We start from the raw sequence: 15,145 nt of genomic DNA, 5'->3' as shown, positions 1-15,145 counted from the left end.
CACATCCTATAACTTTTGGCATAATGTTGACCATGAGATGATTCAAGTAAATCCATGCTGACAGCGCTCTGAGTCCGAAACGATCTCTGTCTACACTGCATGACTGAAAACGCATGTCACATGACCGTTCATACACACTGGGCATGCGTGTACAAGTGTAAACAGTTGCCTCTTGCGCATGTAGACAGCTGCAGTATTATACAATACAGCGTTTAACTGCACAACGGCTGCTAAAAAGGACCACAAAGTCAGCAAAGCATGTTCCGTCTCCTTTTTATTGTTTACATGGTAGTTGAGGCTGGTATGTTACAGAGCCGTTGAGAGAGACTAACAATAGCCACCAACGGTCTCTACGATCAACTTAGGTGAACAATGCTTTTGGGAAGCGTAGCCCTGGTCTGATATTGTCGTGTTCAGGTAGCGCAATGTGGGCAGCCATGCCATCGTTTTCAAAAGTTTTGGTTTTGGATCTGCAGCGTTTTCAAAGGTATCTGTTTGGGTTAAAAAAGCCGGGGTATTGTAGATGACAGGCGTAACCATAGCAAAAGTTATGAGTATTAAAAAAAACGCACTAGTATAAACGGGGCCTAAATGCGGAAGCGACCATGCATAGAGAGTCCATTGCATATAGAAAGGCGGACTCAGTGAGAACTTAGAAAAAGTGAGATAATAACATTGCCATTAAAAGGACTCGGGTCGATTCAGAAAATTTATTTTACACATTTATTTTAAATTACCTGAGACCCGAGACCACTAATACCAAACTCGACCTGTGTCCGAGGCATTTTCAGATCCAAGTGGACCCGTGAGGATCTCTAATGTGAGGCTTGCTTGCAGCTACTCGGCCATGAAAACCCATTCCATGAACCTACCGTCGCACTGTTTTAGGGGTAGGTGTGGCCTAATGGTTTGAGAGTCAGACTGGTAACCTGAAGGTTGCAATTCTCAATACCGGCAGGAAATGACTGAGGTGCCCTTGAACAAGGCACCTAACCCCCAATCGCTCCCCGGGCACCACAGCAAATGGCTGCCCAATGCTCCGGATGTGTCTGCGGTTTGCTGTGTGTGTGTGTGTGTGTGTGTGTGTTCACTACTCACTACTCCTAATGTGTGTGCACTAACTTGGATGGCAGAGGACAAATTCCCAGTATGCGTTACCATACTTTACCTTTACGTCATGACACTGTCAGTTTTTGTGCTGATATTAATTCCAGTGGAAGTATGGAACTCTTCAGCTATGGAATCAGCAGAGCGTTGTCAACTTTCACGCTCCATGTGACCGTTCTGTGACTTTACAGAACCAGTGTCAAATATCAAAAACATTTTTTTTTTTTTGGCCATGCCCTATTGGACAGTGATTCAAACGGTTAATTATTCATTAAATGAAGCCTTTTGTTTTTAGAAGAACACCAAAGGCTGCTCACTCTTCAGGCACATAGTGACCAAACCTGTCTCATCTTATCCATGTGACACTCCACTTAGCAAAATCCCAACTGATTCAGGACGCTGTGCTTTAGGGGGATGGGCGCACCAGAACGAGCATGAGTAATGAGATCACTGAGTATGATCTGCCCAGTCAATGGAGTGTGATTCTCTAAGGAGCGTTTAACCCCATTCACATTGATCAAAAATCACAGGTCATTACTTGTTCTATATGTTATGGAACTAAAGTCTGCTTCTTGGCTTAAGGGAGCCCTGGGATAGATTTCGATGAGTCATGTGGCTTATTTTTGTTATTTATTTGTTTGCAGTATAGTACTGTGAGAGCTTGGGCTCAGAATGGAGACCGTCTAACAGATTGAACTTTCATTATAACAGGATAGCAGTGATATCGGCCCACCATAGGCCTCAGCTGCGGGACCATTGATTGATCTGTCCTAGGGTCACATCTTGCCTTAGAGCCCACAATCACTTCCCATCTCTCTCTCAATAACTCTTATTGGAGTTGTCTCTTGAATGGAGTTTCTGACCCTATAAACCTCATTGTTGTCCTCTTTTGCTTTGTGTTTTCTTCAAGTTTCATTGATACTCATACAATGATAATACCATGGTATTCTTTGAAGTTCCTTACAGTATCATTTAAATACCATGGTATATGATTATGATAATGAAACGGTAACATTGTATATAGTAGCCAAAGTATAAGCAGCGTTAAAACACTATGATTTGATTTAATGCAAACAACATGAGCAAATAAATGGCCCACATATCACTGTCTAGTCATTCATGGCATGCTATGAGAGATTACACTGTGTATTTGTGTATTTAGGTAACTTTGCTCCTGCAGATTATCCACCACATTTGCAGTGTAGTAGGAATGCTGGGAATTCCACTGAGACCTTTCTAATGGGTCACATGACCGTGGCCTCTGGGGCAACGGCGCGGTGACATCTGCTTCCTGATCTGCACATTCGTGCCGCAACACGCCCCGACTGAACACGACAACGCATGAAACCAATACACCATGCTTCAGTTTAACACAACTAACTGCTTGTTTAGAAAATATTGAGCTAGTTTAAGAGACTGTCACTTGATTCAAGTGACTTCCTTCCTGCGTAGTGCTTCAGCGACAATAGGTCCTTCAAATCCACATGTTATTGTGAAATTTTAATACTTTATCCCTTTTGGCTTTGTCCCGTCCGCGATGCTAACGATAAGACTGGCAAACCCATGGAATGCTTCTTAAATGTACTCTAGCTGAGAGCTGCGGGCCTGTCCTGCGGTGAATAGCTCTTTGTTTAGCCGCAGAACCCCTGTAAACGGGGTGGCTGCTGCTTCTAGCTGCCATTGAATGCTTTACAATGGTGACATACTTGAGCGAGAGAGGGTGGGGAATGGGAATGAGTGGGATCGAAAGCCCCATTGGCAGGTTGTGCCGTTGTGCCACCTGGTGGTGAGGCAGCAAGTTCAAGTCAGATGTGTTGATGGTCACCTATATCTTTGGCTCAGATGGTGCAGGTGGTCTGTCCGCTGCTGGGAGTACATTGCGAACAGCCTCAGTGGGTTTGTGGGGCAGCGAGTGGTTGTGACCTGATTCTCGCGTCGTCAAAGCTATTAGCGCAATTTGATTAATTTTCATCTCTCTTTTCCCAGCGCTGTTGTAGTAGCCTAACAGTCTGAGTCAGTGGTGTTTCACAGAGTGATATCCATCATCTGACCACTATGTTTCTCTTTGTGGATCTCTGATGTACACAAGCATTTTGTTAACTGTGATCTCCCCGTGGAGCAAAGGCAGGGCTCCAGACTAACTTTTTTCACTAGGAGCACAGTGGCCCCCAACTGAAAACGTTTGGGGCACAACCAGAAAATGTAGGGGCGCACACCGTAAATCAACATGCTAACCAAATCTACAAATTTATTACAAATAAATACTTTGATAATTAAGGATGTTTGTCTTATTCACGGGTTGGCCTTCATGAGGCTTGAACCAGCAACCTTCTGGTTCTCATCTCGCTCAAACTGTACTACACTCTTTCCTATTTCCAACCCATAAAATGTCCATATAACATTTTGTTACGTATACTGTTCAAACGTTTAGAAGAAGCTTTTCATCATCATTACTCCAGGGTCACGTGATCCTTCAGAAATCATTCTAATATGCTGATTTGCTGCTGAAGAAACATGTATTTTTATAAATGTTGAAAACAGTTGTGCTGCTTCATATTTTTGTGGAAACCGTGATTTCTTTTAAGGATTCTTTGAATAGAAAGTTCAAAAGAACAGCGTTTATTTGAAATAGAAATATTTTTTTAATAATTTCCTACAAAAAAATAAATCGTACTTGCTCCAAACTTTTGAACGGCGGTGTATATGAACATATTTGTTGTATTTCCAGTAGCTGAATGGTAGTTATTACTATGATGATAGAGTTTTCATTTTTGCCTGGACTATCCTTTAAGTGCCTCTGGTTAGGAATGCCTGCTGTATATCAGTATCCTGAATGATCTGTGATCATTATCTATTATTTAATGGGTCATTCATGTGTGTTCAGTTGTGTTATCTTATACCAGCTATGTACAGGGTTTGAGAAATTACTGACCTATTCCTCAGGATAACCACGGCTCTACTGAAGGCCTTAATTCTCTTGTCCCCTCCTCCTTATGCCCCTCTTTCTTTCTGTCCTTACAGTGCCGGCATTGCTGTTGGTTTTTACGGGAACGGTGAGACCTGTGACGGCGTGAATCGACTGACTTACTCTCTCCGCCATGCTAACCGCACTGTGTCAGGAATACACCGACTGGTGAGGCACTGATGCACACTGGGTTATGTTCACATGACGCTCCATCCCTCCAAAACACACCAGAGCTTGACATTCTCACTGACATATTCACAGCTATTACACTGTGACCCTTAGCTCATGAGAAAAGAGCTTACAAAGCAAATGTGTATGTCTGTAGGTGTCAGAAAGTACATCAGCTCAGGACCAGACTGTGGACGAGAATCTTCGGCAACTGAAGGACCAGTATGCAAAGCACACAGACTACCTGTCCATCGTACAGAAACTCCAGGATCAGCGGGGTGAGCTGGTCCGTCAGATGGCTGACATTCCTTTTTGGAACAATCTCAGCATCTCCCTGGAGGATCTGGCAACCCAGATTGAACTGTATGACTGGTACAGGTATGTTAAATTCAAATCTGTCACAGAAATAGATCAGGGAGAGAAATATGTAGGGATGACAAACTTTTTTGTATTTCAGTACCAAGTTGATACTAAAATAAAAAAATAGAGATTTTAGTGCCCGAGTGCAAGTTTTTATACATTTAATTATTTTTAATAAATGAAGATAGCTTGAAATAAAATGAAACATGTTAGTTGTGTACCTGCATGTCATGTGACCGTTAACCGGCATCAGAGAACTGTGAACATGTGTTATTGAAAAACGTAATCTTAAATAGTAACTTTAAATAATTTCATTATTCATGAAACATTAAAAGGGGTTCAGCTGACAAAAAAATGAGGGATTCCTTATATTGGTAACTGAAATTTTGGTGTTGTGACATCCCTGGCACACATTATGAAGTGTACTTCATTTGTGTAAAACCTTTCTAACATCCAAAAAAAAAATCATGTGAAAAAAATCGCTCAAAGGATTTCTCTGTCTCACATAAGTTGTAAACAGTGCACTCTCAGAGAGAATAGAAATTAGTATTCTGTTCACTCGCTGCCTCTTTCCACCTCTCGTCAGCCATTTACATTTCTCAGTGAAAGAAACTGCTGTGGCTTCTGTTAGTTTGCCTAAAAGAGTCAAATAAGTACCATTCCAGGCTTCCAAAACAAGATAAACCCTTAAAACTAAAATGTTTTGGTATTGATTCCCAAAATGTAAATTTTTTTAGAACATGCAAGTGGTTCTTGCTTTTACACATCTTACAAATCTTTATGCCAACTAGCAACAACCCCTATCATCGTGATGGAAAGTTTGCACGAGTAAGCTTCAAAAAATGTAAAGATCTTCTTTATTAGGGCATGTGCATTTAAATCGATGTTATGAGACTTATATTTTACTACTGTTCAAAAGTTTGGGTCCTGTCACCAAAGTTGCATTTATTTGATCAAAAAAATACAGCAAAATAGTAAATATTTTTTATGGAAACAGTGATACTTTTTTTGGATTGTTAGATGAAAGTTCAAAAGAACAGCGTTTATTTGAAATAGAAATCTGTAGTGACATACATAATAGATGTAATGCATTCTTACGGATTGAGGATGTGGTAGTGTATTTAATAATATACAGTATTTAAATAACTGCTCTGTTAGTGTTAGTGACATAAACTGTAGAATTTTCTGAGGTTGAAATGAATTGTGTGAATGTGTTGTCATCATTAGGTGGCTGGGCTACCTGGGTCTGCTGCTGTTTGAAGTGCTTATTTGCCTGCTGGTGCTCTTCGGTCTCATCCGCAACTCCAAAGGAACTCTGATTGGGTAAGACGGTTCATAAGGATGTGTCTTTTAATCATGTGTGGTACACCAGGAAAAATAGAGCTTCAGTGCTCATAGAAACTAGCAAACGGCCAGCAATAACTGGTCTGCTCCTGTAATTGAATCACAAAAGTGTCAGGAAGCTGTCCATTTCAAGACGCTCCATGAGGCGGTGATGAATGATTTACTCTCAGTTAAAACAGTTAAACCAGATTGATTTATGAAGTGTTAGCTATTCTCTTCTGTTTAGCTCCAACAAAGAAAGTATAATGTCTTTTTCTCTCTGATTAAGCCCCCCTACCACCCCCTCTGGGAAGTTTAATTGAGAGCCGCTGCAGAAAAGCAGAGGAATGAACAATGTGACAAGCTCTCCACAGTGCCTGAACAACATAGCGACACTTAATCTCTGTTCCAAATCCGCTCTATATAGAAAGTAGAAAACAACTCTCCGCACAGCCTCATGTGAAGTGCTAAGAGACTTGACTCGCCAATAGAGTTTTATGTTAGCATGTTGCTAAGCTAACAACGCAATTGAGTGCAACGCTGTACACCCAATTTTTCAGCAGCCTTGGTTCCAGAAGTATCTTTCCCATAGGGATTTTCAAGAACTCTCCAATAAGGAGTTATAAGCCCTGAACTAAAGCAACCAGCTATGAGGTGAATCACAACGTTACAAACTATAATTTGAATCAAAAAAGTATTGGAAAATCATACAAACAATCCCATTAAGCACTGCGTGTAAATGACATAATTGAATTACAAATGATGAATATTTTTATTTATTATATTTATGAGTGTATTGTAAAATATGCCCATACACACAAAGTATTTTGTGTGCGTAGGGAGACTTGTTTGTCGCAGTGCTTCATGGGAGTGGGCGGTGTTTTGCTCGATTTGCTTAGTTGTAATTCTCTGATTGGTGCAAATTAAATGCAATATTTAAATAAATAAAAAATTGTAGAAATGATGCCAGCTTATGCTTATACCATCAATTAACTGTGTAGCTCACAGTAGGCCTGTCTTTTAAAGGTTTATAAGTTATTGTTAAACATTCATTTTCCTATGTAGGTATGGGATTTATGGGATATTTACATTTGGAACCCGGCTGATGCACGCTATACTATAAGAATTAAAAAAAAAAAAAAAAAAAAAAAAAATATATATATATATATATATATATATATATAAGTTAACATATTTTGCTTCTCTACCTTTTGAAATGGCTGGAAGCTTGTAATTTAAAACAATGTTTTGGTAGGTAGATGTTACGACCCAAAATAGGGACCAACATAAGAGCCATTCAGGAAGGTAGCAAAACAAGAAATCAAAAGGCCAGGGCAATAAAAAATAATGTATGTATTGGCAATGGAAAATAACTAAACAAACAACGATATAAACATACAGAACTTAAAATAAGGGCTGGTGAGCTAACTAATGCTTTCCTAACTCCCGAGAAACACAAAAGAATATACACACAAGAATCTTCCGGGTCAGCTTACTTTCCTATGCTTTCCCGCTAACCTAATATAACTAGACAAATGAAACTCACCATCCTGTACAAAAGAGAAACACAAACTCCAAAAGTACAAACAACCGGTTTCCTGAGGTAGGCCCCCCAGACTGAAGTGCCACCAGCAGCTCTTAAATAGGCAGAGGCCTCTGGTGTTAGGAATCATCAGGCTCCGCCCCCATCCAATTGGCAACTATACTCAGAAAGAAAAAGAAAACGAGAAAGAGCAGGGGCTCGTAACCATAGACAAGACAGCAAACCAGGTTTTGAAACTGAGCTATTGTCTGTGTATGTTAGAGAATCGATCTCTGGATGGATGGTCACTTTCTGTTGCTTGTTTGTTTCTTTTACATCGGAGTACCTCAGGTGCATGGTGTGGGACCAGTCGTGTTCTGTCATTTAGTAGATGGGGCGCAATTCTTCCACTAGCCCTGCCAAAAAACATGGATAGAGCCATTGTGTTTCTTTGGCTGTCATTAAATTTGACATGTCTTATAGGAGGAAGCAGTGCATTGTTTCCCCCGGGCTAGAGCTCACATGAAAGCCCGGCGTCTCTATCCTGTACCTGGCTCACCTATTTCCTCTGGCTTGTCTTGCTCATTATACGTTCAGACATTTAACATTTTGCATTTTGACATTATATAGCAAAAAAGCCTGTTTGACTTGAAGCCGTGTCAGAAAGTAAATGTCAGGATATTGATTTGCTCAGTAATAAAGTTGTTACTTGCTAAAATCATGACATCTTCAGGTTGTCATAGTTCACTCCTGACTCAAGGCATTTCATGATGATATAATGCCATCCTCCTGTTTGATTTGGCTTTAATTTAAAGGTACAGATGGAGCCATAATGTTCATTAATGTACATTTAATAAATCACCAAAAAACTTGTCGAATGGATTTTTTTTTTAACTGCAAACTGTCATTTTTGTTCAGAATTCAGAATTGTTGTCTTGTTTTACATTAAAATATATAAACATCCATAAGATAAATGTACTTTAAGCTAAAATATTTAGGATATAAAAGATATATAATTTTTTAGAGAATGTGTTTTAGTTAAGTATTAAATATCTCAATTAAATAATAATAATAATAGTGTGTGTGTGCATATATACTATTTATTATCTAATACAATAATATTATAATTATTATTTGCAGTCTGCTATTCTGCAATATGTTATATATTCTTAGAAATGGCCGTTAGATGTGAAGATGAGCAGATGTTTTGGTTGTTTTACACAAATATACTAATAATATAACAACATGCTGGATGGATGATAGCTATAAATGTGTGCTTAATCCCACTTCTGCCTCCTTAATTTTACCACCATTAAATTCATATTATATTTGAAAGTAATGAAGATTGTAGTGGGAAGAAGGGTTTTCACCCTTTTGAGGGGTTTTCAACCATTTAAATGATCTTAATATGTATAAACAGTATATAATAATGGTTGAGATAATCATTATCTTTGTTCTCTCAGGGTGTGTTTTCTGGGTGTGTTGGCGCTGGTAATCAGCTGGGGCTCACTCGGTCTGGAACTGACTGTCTCCTCGGTGAGTGTCTCCATGGCAACACTACTCCACACAGAAGCAGGACAGGATTGTAGTGATGCTTCCTCTGCACATGCTCGAATAATATCTGTGGAATTACCTAAAGCAGCAATCGCTTATCTCTATGAATTAGCGATTTCATGAAGCTGCTTTTACTTAATTCACATAAAAAGCTGTTAGCTAAACCTAAAAGACATCAGTTACATAATAGGATTGTACAAACCTCAAAATCAACTAGTCAGTTGGCTGTTTGCTTACTACTTGTTGGCAAATCGATTGTATGGAAGCTCCTGTATGATTGGGATTGTTTTAGATTGACCTGACTCCGATTGCATGCATTTCTTAGGGGGAATTTAGATGAGACGTTTTCTTGCTGGTGCAAAATGCAATGAAACCGAATTTAGGGACCTCAAAAGTGCATTACTTCAATTTTTTTACAAGTTGAACTATTTTTAACTTGAAATGCAGCAATAAAAATGCAACACTTGTCAAACAGTTAAAGCACAGCAAGCTGCCAGGACACTAATTAAATCACTGTCGCTAATTCGATCACTAAAAATAACTTAAAATATATATGCTACCATTCAAAAAGTTTAAAAGAACATTTGAAAAAAAATAATTATAATAATTTAATGAATAAACTGTTTGTAGAGAGGGAGATTAATGCTCCTGAAAAGCATTTCTGAACTTCAGGGGAAAATATAATGCGATAAAGTGTAGAATATACTCATTGAATTGCTTTTCTCTCTAATTTTAGGGCTTCAGTGACTTCTGTGTGGCACCTGACATGTACATTGCCAAAGTGTCAGAGCAGTACACACTTATCAAGAAAGGTATGTTTCATTCCACTCCAGTTTCCTTTGAAATCGCAGATATTTCCATGTATATTTGTTTTTTTCTTCCACCTCCTGCTGATTTGTGAGTAAGACGTTTAATCTAGCAGGTGTTATTGTGAATCACTCGCGAGTCAGTCTAAATTCAGACAGTCCTACACCTTCTGACGGAGGAGCGTGTTCTCTGAGGAATGAACAGTCACGCAGGCTTTCATTTCCTTTTGGCTCAGAGAGGAAGCGTTCCATCTGACTTTCTCTTCCTCACTTTATCAGCATTACTCAACACAGCAGTTCCTCTTCAAAGTGACCTTATTATCCACAGGAGGCTGGAGGCTCTCAGTAAATCAGTGGGAAGAGACAACTGTGTGGGTGTTTTATTCACCAGCCTGTGTTTGTTTTGTGTCCGAGCCTTCCTCTTTGGGTGGCCGGAGCGAGATCATACATTCTGGTCAAGCCTAATCGAGGTGGATTCAGGGTACGGCCCATTGGAAATTGGTCTTCCTATGACTTATTCCCTGGAAAGGAAGCATTTTCACTGGCTTGAACATGTGTGAATCCCATTTAAGAGGACTTATTATGCTGCTTTACATTTTCAACATTTTTTAGTGTGTAATGTTACTGTTTGTAACTTTGCAGACCTTTTTCAAAATCAAAGTCACTCCAAAGGGAGGTATTCTCTGTATCAGTAAGCACTGTTTCTGAACTCCCTCAAACGCCTCCGTTGTTGACTTGAGTTTTCTTCTGGGACGAACACATCACAATATTCCTCATTTAAATAATTCCCAGACAAGGCATATACGTAAAAAAGGGCAGAGGCCTGGCTGAGTTGCATTAGTAGTCGTGGTTTGAAACCCAGTTATAGTAAGGGGCATGTTATTTCTGAAATACTCTGAAAGCGACTGACCTATCACAACACACTGGTCCAGACAGCCAATCAGAGCACACTGCACTTTTCCGAAGGATGGGCTTTATAAGCCAGGTTTCCCTCCAAGAAAGGTAAAAACGCACGTTACTTCTGTATGTGAAATAAATAAAATGAGTCATAAAATCATGATCTCATGGGCAGGATCTGGCTACTTGACAAATGAAAATCACAAACATGACACTCTGAATTTATAAATACAATTAATTAATATTTATGTCATTTTAATTTCAGACAAGTAGGAAAATAAAGTGGGTTGAATCCAAAAAGCAAAACGAAATATTTAGGTTACATCTGTCTCTGAGACAAATTAAATTAGCAGAGATTTATGTTTTGATCGATTACTTCTCGGTCAAGATTGTTGCTATATGACCAAACATTTCACTGAATCAATCTTTTTTATGGATCATAATTTTGCACACAGGACAAATAAGCTGCCCTGTGTCCAAAAAACCCATGGGCTTCATCACATAATGGCTGTTACATGCAGTCCTGTCACAGCTGTTCGCCATGATCTTCTGATTTCCAATTATTTCCTAATTTCGTAATGGGCAAGTAAGCAGTAAACTGGTGAAATTGTGTATGGAAACGACTTGAGGGCAGATTTTTTTTAGCGATACAACAAAACTTATGCAACAATGCATTTTTTTAGGGATGACGTCATTACCCACACCATTTTTCTGTAAAAGGCCAGTTGGATGGAAAGAGGCCAGAGAGCAATTTTCGCAATATTGTTTTTTTTTACGCATATTCACTTTATAGATAAGTTTCCATCCATTTGTGTCATCAACAGAGACAGGAACTAAACCGTTGCAGCACCTCTCTTCCCAGTCTGCCACTAACGCTCCATGTATTTTAAACATTGAAGCATGAAAACCTATTCTAGTAGACCCAAAAATCAAAATCAAGACTTTGTGAAAGTGGCATAATAGGACCTCTTTAAATGTTTTGAAATGGGTTTCGTTATGTTGGAGCTGTGGTGCAGTGTTCATTTAAGATGCAGAGGTTATTTTGGGAGTCGGAGAATGACCCCTAGCATTGGTGCTACGCTGTAAGCAGAAGTGCAATTTCAAATGCATGTGGATGCCTATATGCTTTAGTGTAGCATAAGCAGGTTCGATATGTCAACTTTGGCCTCGGTTATGATTAATCAATGTGTTGGTCGATCTTGAGGGGAAAAGCTACAGCAAAGAGAACTTTTGGAGAACAGAATACAGGAGAGAGATAAGAGTAGAGGAAGAGAAAACCACTGAAGGATGGGGGTGATAAACCATGTGACTCTCAGCTTCACACAGCCATGAAATTGTGTGTCTTCTGGGCTCTATTCTTATCTTTGTTCTTCCTATCTTCAGTCCTTCGCCCATTTGCTCTAAATAACTCCTTAAAGGAATAGTTCACCCAAAATTGAACATTGTTCCATTATTTATTCATGTTCGTGTAATTTAAATGTTTTTTTTTTCATCTGTGGAATTAAAAAGAAAAATTAAGATTAACTTAAATCCATTCTAAATAGAAATAAAAAAACCTAAATTACTAAAATTACAATGAAAACTGAAAATATAAAATGTAAATATTAATACTATATTAGTATATAAAAAAATACTAAAAGAACACTGTTCTGAAGTTACATGATAACTGTGTGAGGAAGAGAAAAGCTAACTTTAATTGTAATAACACCACTGAGTTGGTAAGTTGGACTAGAGAGCCAGATCAGTGAATCAGATGAACTATTTCATAAAAAGGAACTTGCTCAACAGCAATATTCAAAAATATTAAACTCTGTGACTCATTACTTGGTTTAACAGCTCTCTAAATGGGAAGATTTTCATTTGGAAATGACAAATTTTGATGAAAAAAAGAAAAATTATCATAGGATTTCAGAAGACTTGGAATAGAGCAGACAAGTAATTTGGATACTGTTAAGGTATTTTTTTAGAGCTTGTCAGACATGGTCACTATGAACTATTGTGTAGAGAAAAGGAGCATACAATCTTGTATCTCATGAAAAAATTGTATCTCATGGTTCAAAAGTTTTTCAAGGTGTAGTTATATATTGCTGAATTAGGATTCCTTCATCAGGAAAACCTATTTTGCAAGTGGGATTTCAGAATTTGCTAAACTATTCCAGAATAAATGGCACATGGACTGAAACATTAATATGTGCACAAGTTGCATTCCTTTAATCCAGAATAAGAGTTGGAGCAGTAATTTAGCCGGAAACATTAACAGCTGTATATGGGCACCACTGAGAAAATGATCAGTTAAGCTTTGAGTGTGTTCCTTCTGGCCATCACTTTCCTTAACTCATGAGTCATCCTACTGCGTTTCCCCAGAGTAGAACCCAGACATCTCTGTACTTACAAATAGCATGCATGTCCCTGTGCCATCGTGTTTCTTCTGTGAGGAAAGCCTCCATATGTATTCCAGCATGTCATCTGTGCTGTGTTTTTTTATAACCGAGTCTAGTTGTTTAAAGAGGCCATATGGACCCTTTTTACACACGCATACATGCATACATGCATACATACATACATACATACATACATACATACATACATACATACATACATACATACATACATACATACATACATACACACACATATATACTAGTAAACACTGCTGCGAGTTTGTAATGTCATTAAAACGCATTGTTTTTTCTTTCTTTCTTTTTTTACTTGGTGAAAATGTACATCTTTTACATTTTGAAATGTAAAAAAGGGTCCTTTTTTAATCTCCTTTTAGAATAAGGGTGCATTTACACAACAACGTGTAAACGATTTTCCTTTTTTTTTTTGCGTACACACAACAACATTGTCAAAACAATCCCCGTTCACACTGATCTGCGAAAACTGGCGATGGCCAGTAGTATACATACCTATAGACTGAACACGTAATACACGTGCACCGTCCATCCATCCATCCATCCATCTTCTTCCGCTTTATCCAGGGCCGGGTCGCGGGGGCAGCAGTCTAAGCAGAGATGCCCAGACTTCCCTCTCCCTAGACACTTCCTCCAGCTCTTCCGGGGGGACACCGAGGCGTTCCCAGGCCAGCCGGAAGACATAGTCCCTCCAGCGTGTCCTAGGTCTTCCCCGGGGCCTCCTCCCGGTTGGACATGCCCGAAACACCTTCCCGGGAAGGCGCTCAGGAGGCATCCGGAACAGATGCCCGAGCCACCTCAGCTGACCCCTCTCGATGTGGAGGAGCAGCGGCTCTACTCCGAGTTCCTCCCGAGTGACTGAGCTCCTCACCCTATCTCTAAGGGAGCGCCCAGCCACCCTGCGGAGAAAACTCATTTCGGCCGCCTGTATCCGGGATCTTGTCCTTTCGGTCATGACCCAAAGCTCATGACCATAGGTGAGAGTAGGAATGTAGATTGACTGGTAAATCGAGAGTTTCGCCTTACGGCTTAGCTCTTTCTTCACCACAACAGACCGGTACATCGACCGCATTACTGCAGAAGCTGCACCGATCCGTCTGTCAATCTCCCGTTCCATCCTCCCCTCACTCGTGAACAAGACCCCTAGATACTTGAACTCCTCCACTTGAGGCAGGAACTCTCCACCAACCTGAAGAGGGCAAACCACCCTTTTCCGACTGAGGACCATGGCCTCGGATTTGGAGGTGCTGATCCTCATCCCAGCCGCTTCACACTCGGCTGCAAACCGTCCCAGTGCATGCTGAAGGTCCTGGTTAGAAGGGGCCAACACGACAACGTCATCCGCAAAGAGCAGAGACGAAACCGTGTGGTCCCCAAACCTGACACCCTCCGAACCCTGGCTGCGCCTAGAAATTCTGTCCATAAAAATTATGAACCGGCGACAAAGGGCAGCCCTGCCGGAGTCCAACATGCACCGGGAACAAGTCTGACTTACTGCCGGCAATGCGGACCAAACTCCTGCTTTGGTCGTACAGGGACCGGACAGCCCTTAGCAAAGGACCCCGGACCCCATACTCCCCGAGCACCCTCCACAGGATGCCGCGAGGGACACAGTCGAATGCCTTCTCCAAATCCACAAAACACATGTGGACTGGTTGGGCAAACTCCCATGAACCCTCCAGCACCCAGTAGAGGGTATAGAGCTGGTCCAGTGTACCACGGCCCGGACGAAAACCAGACTGTTCCTCCTGAATCCGAGGTTCTACTATCGGCCGTATTCTCCTCTCCAGTACCCTGGCATAGACTTTCCCGGGGAGGCTGAGAAGTGTGATCCCCCTGTAGTTGGAACACACCCTCCGGTCCCCCTTCTTAAAAAGAGGGACCACCACCCCGGTCTGCCATCCCAGAGGCACTGTCCCCGACCGCCACGCGATGTTGCAGAGGCGTGTCAGCCAAGACAGCGCCACAACATCCAGAGACTTGAGGTACTCAGGGCGGATCTCATCCACCCCCGGTGCCTTGCCACCGA

General features: G+C 40.5%; 1 protein-coding gene across 3 annotated transcripts in view; it reads left to right on the top strand.

Annotated features, from left to right (window-relative positions):
- The window catches only part of ttyh3a (tweety family member 3a), an 82,855-nt gene that overhangs the window by 32,304 nt on the left and 35,406 nt on the right, over positions 1-15,145 (top strand). For all 3 annotated transcript variants that reach the window (XR_013817215.1, XM_079825609.1, XM_079825608.1), the window contains exons 3-7: positions 4,129-4,240; positions 4,398-4,618; positions 5,828-5,923; positions 8,909-8,981; positions 9,736-9,811. Coding sequence is in view for 2 of the 3 variants with exons in the window: in XM_079825609.1 (XP_079681735.1) it covers positions 4,129-4,240; positions 4,398-4,618; positions 5,828-5,923; positions 8,909-8,981; positions 9,736-9,811 (578 nt within the window). In the remaining variant the exon portion in view is untranslated. The remainder of the gene's footprint in view (positions 1-4,128; positions 4,241-4,397; positions 4,619-5,827; positions 5,924-8,908; positions 8,982-9,735; positions 9,812-15,145) is intronic.

The sequence above is a fragment of the Gobio gobio genome (assembly GCF_949357685.1).
Source record: "Gobio gobio genome assembly, chromosome: 1".
Taxonomy (NCBI): Eukaryota; Metazoa; Chordata; class Actinopteri; order Cypriniformes; family Gobionidae; genus Gobio; species Gobio gobio.
Note: the sequence above shows the minus strand (reverse complement) of the source record. Positions and strands in the feature narration are given on the sequence as shown.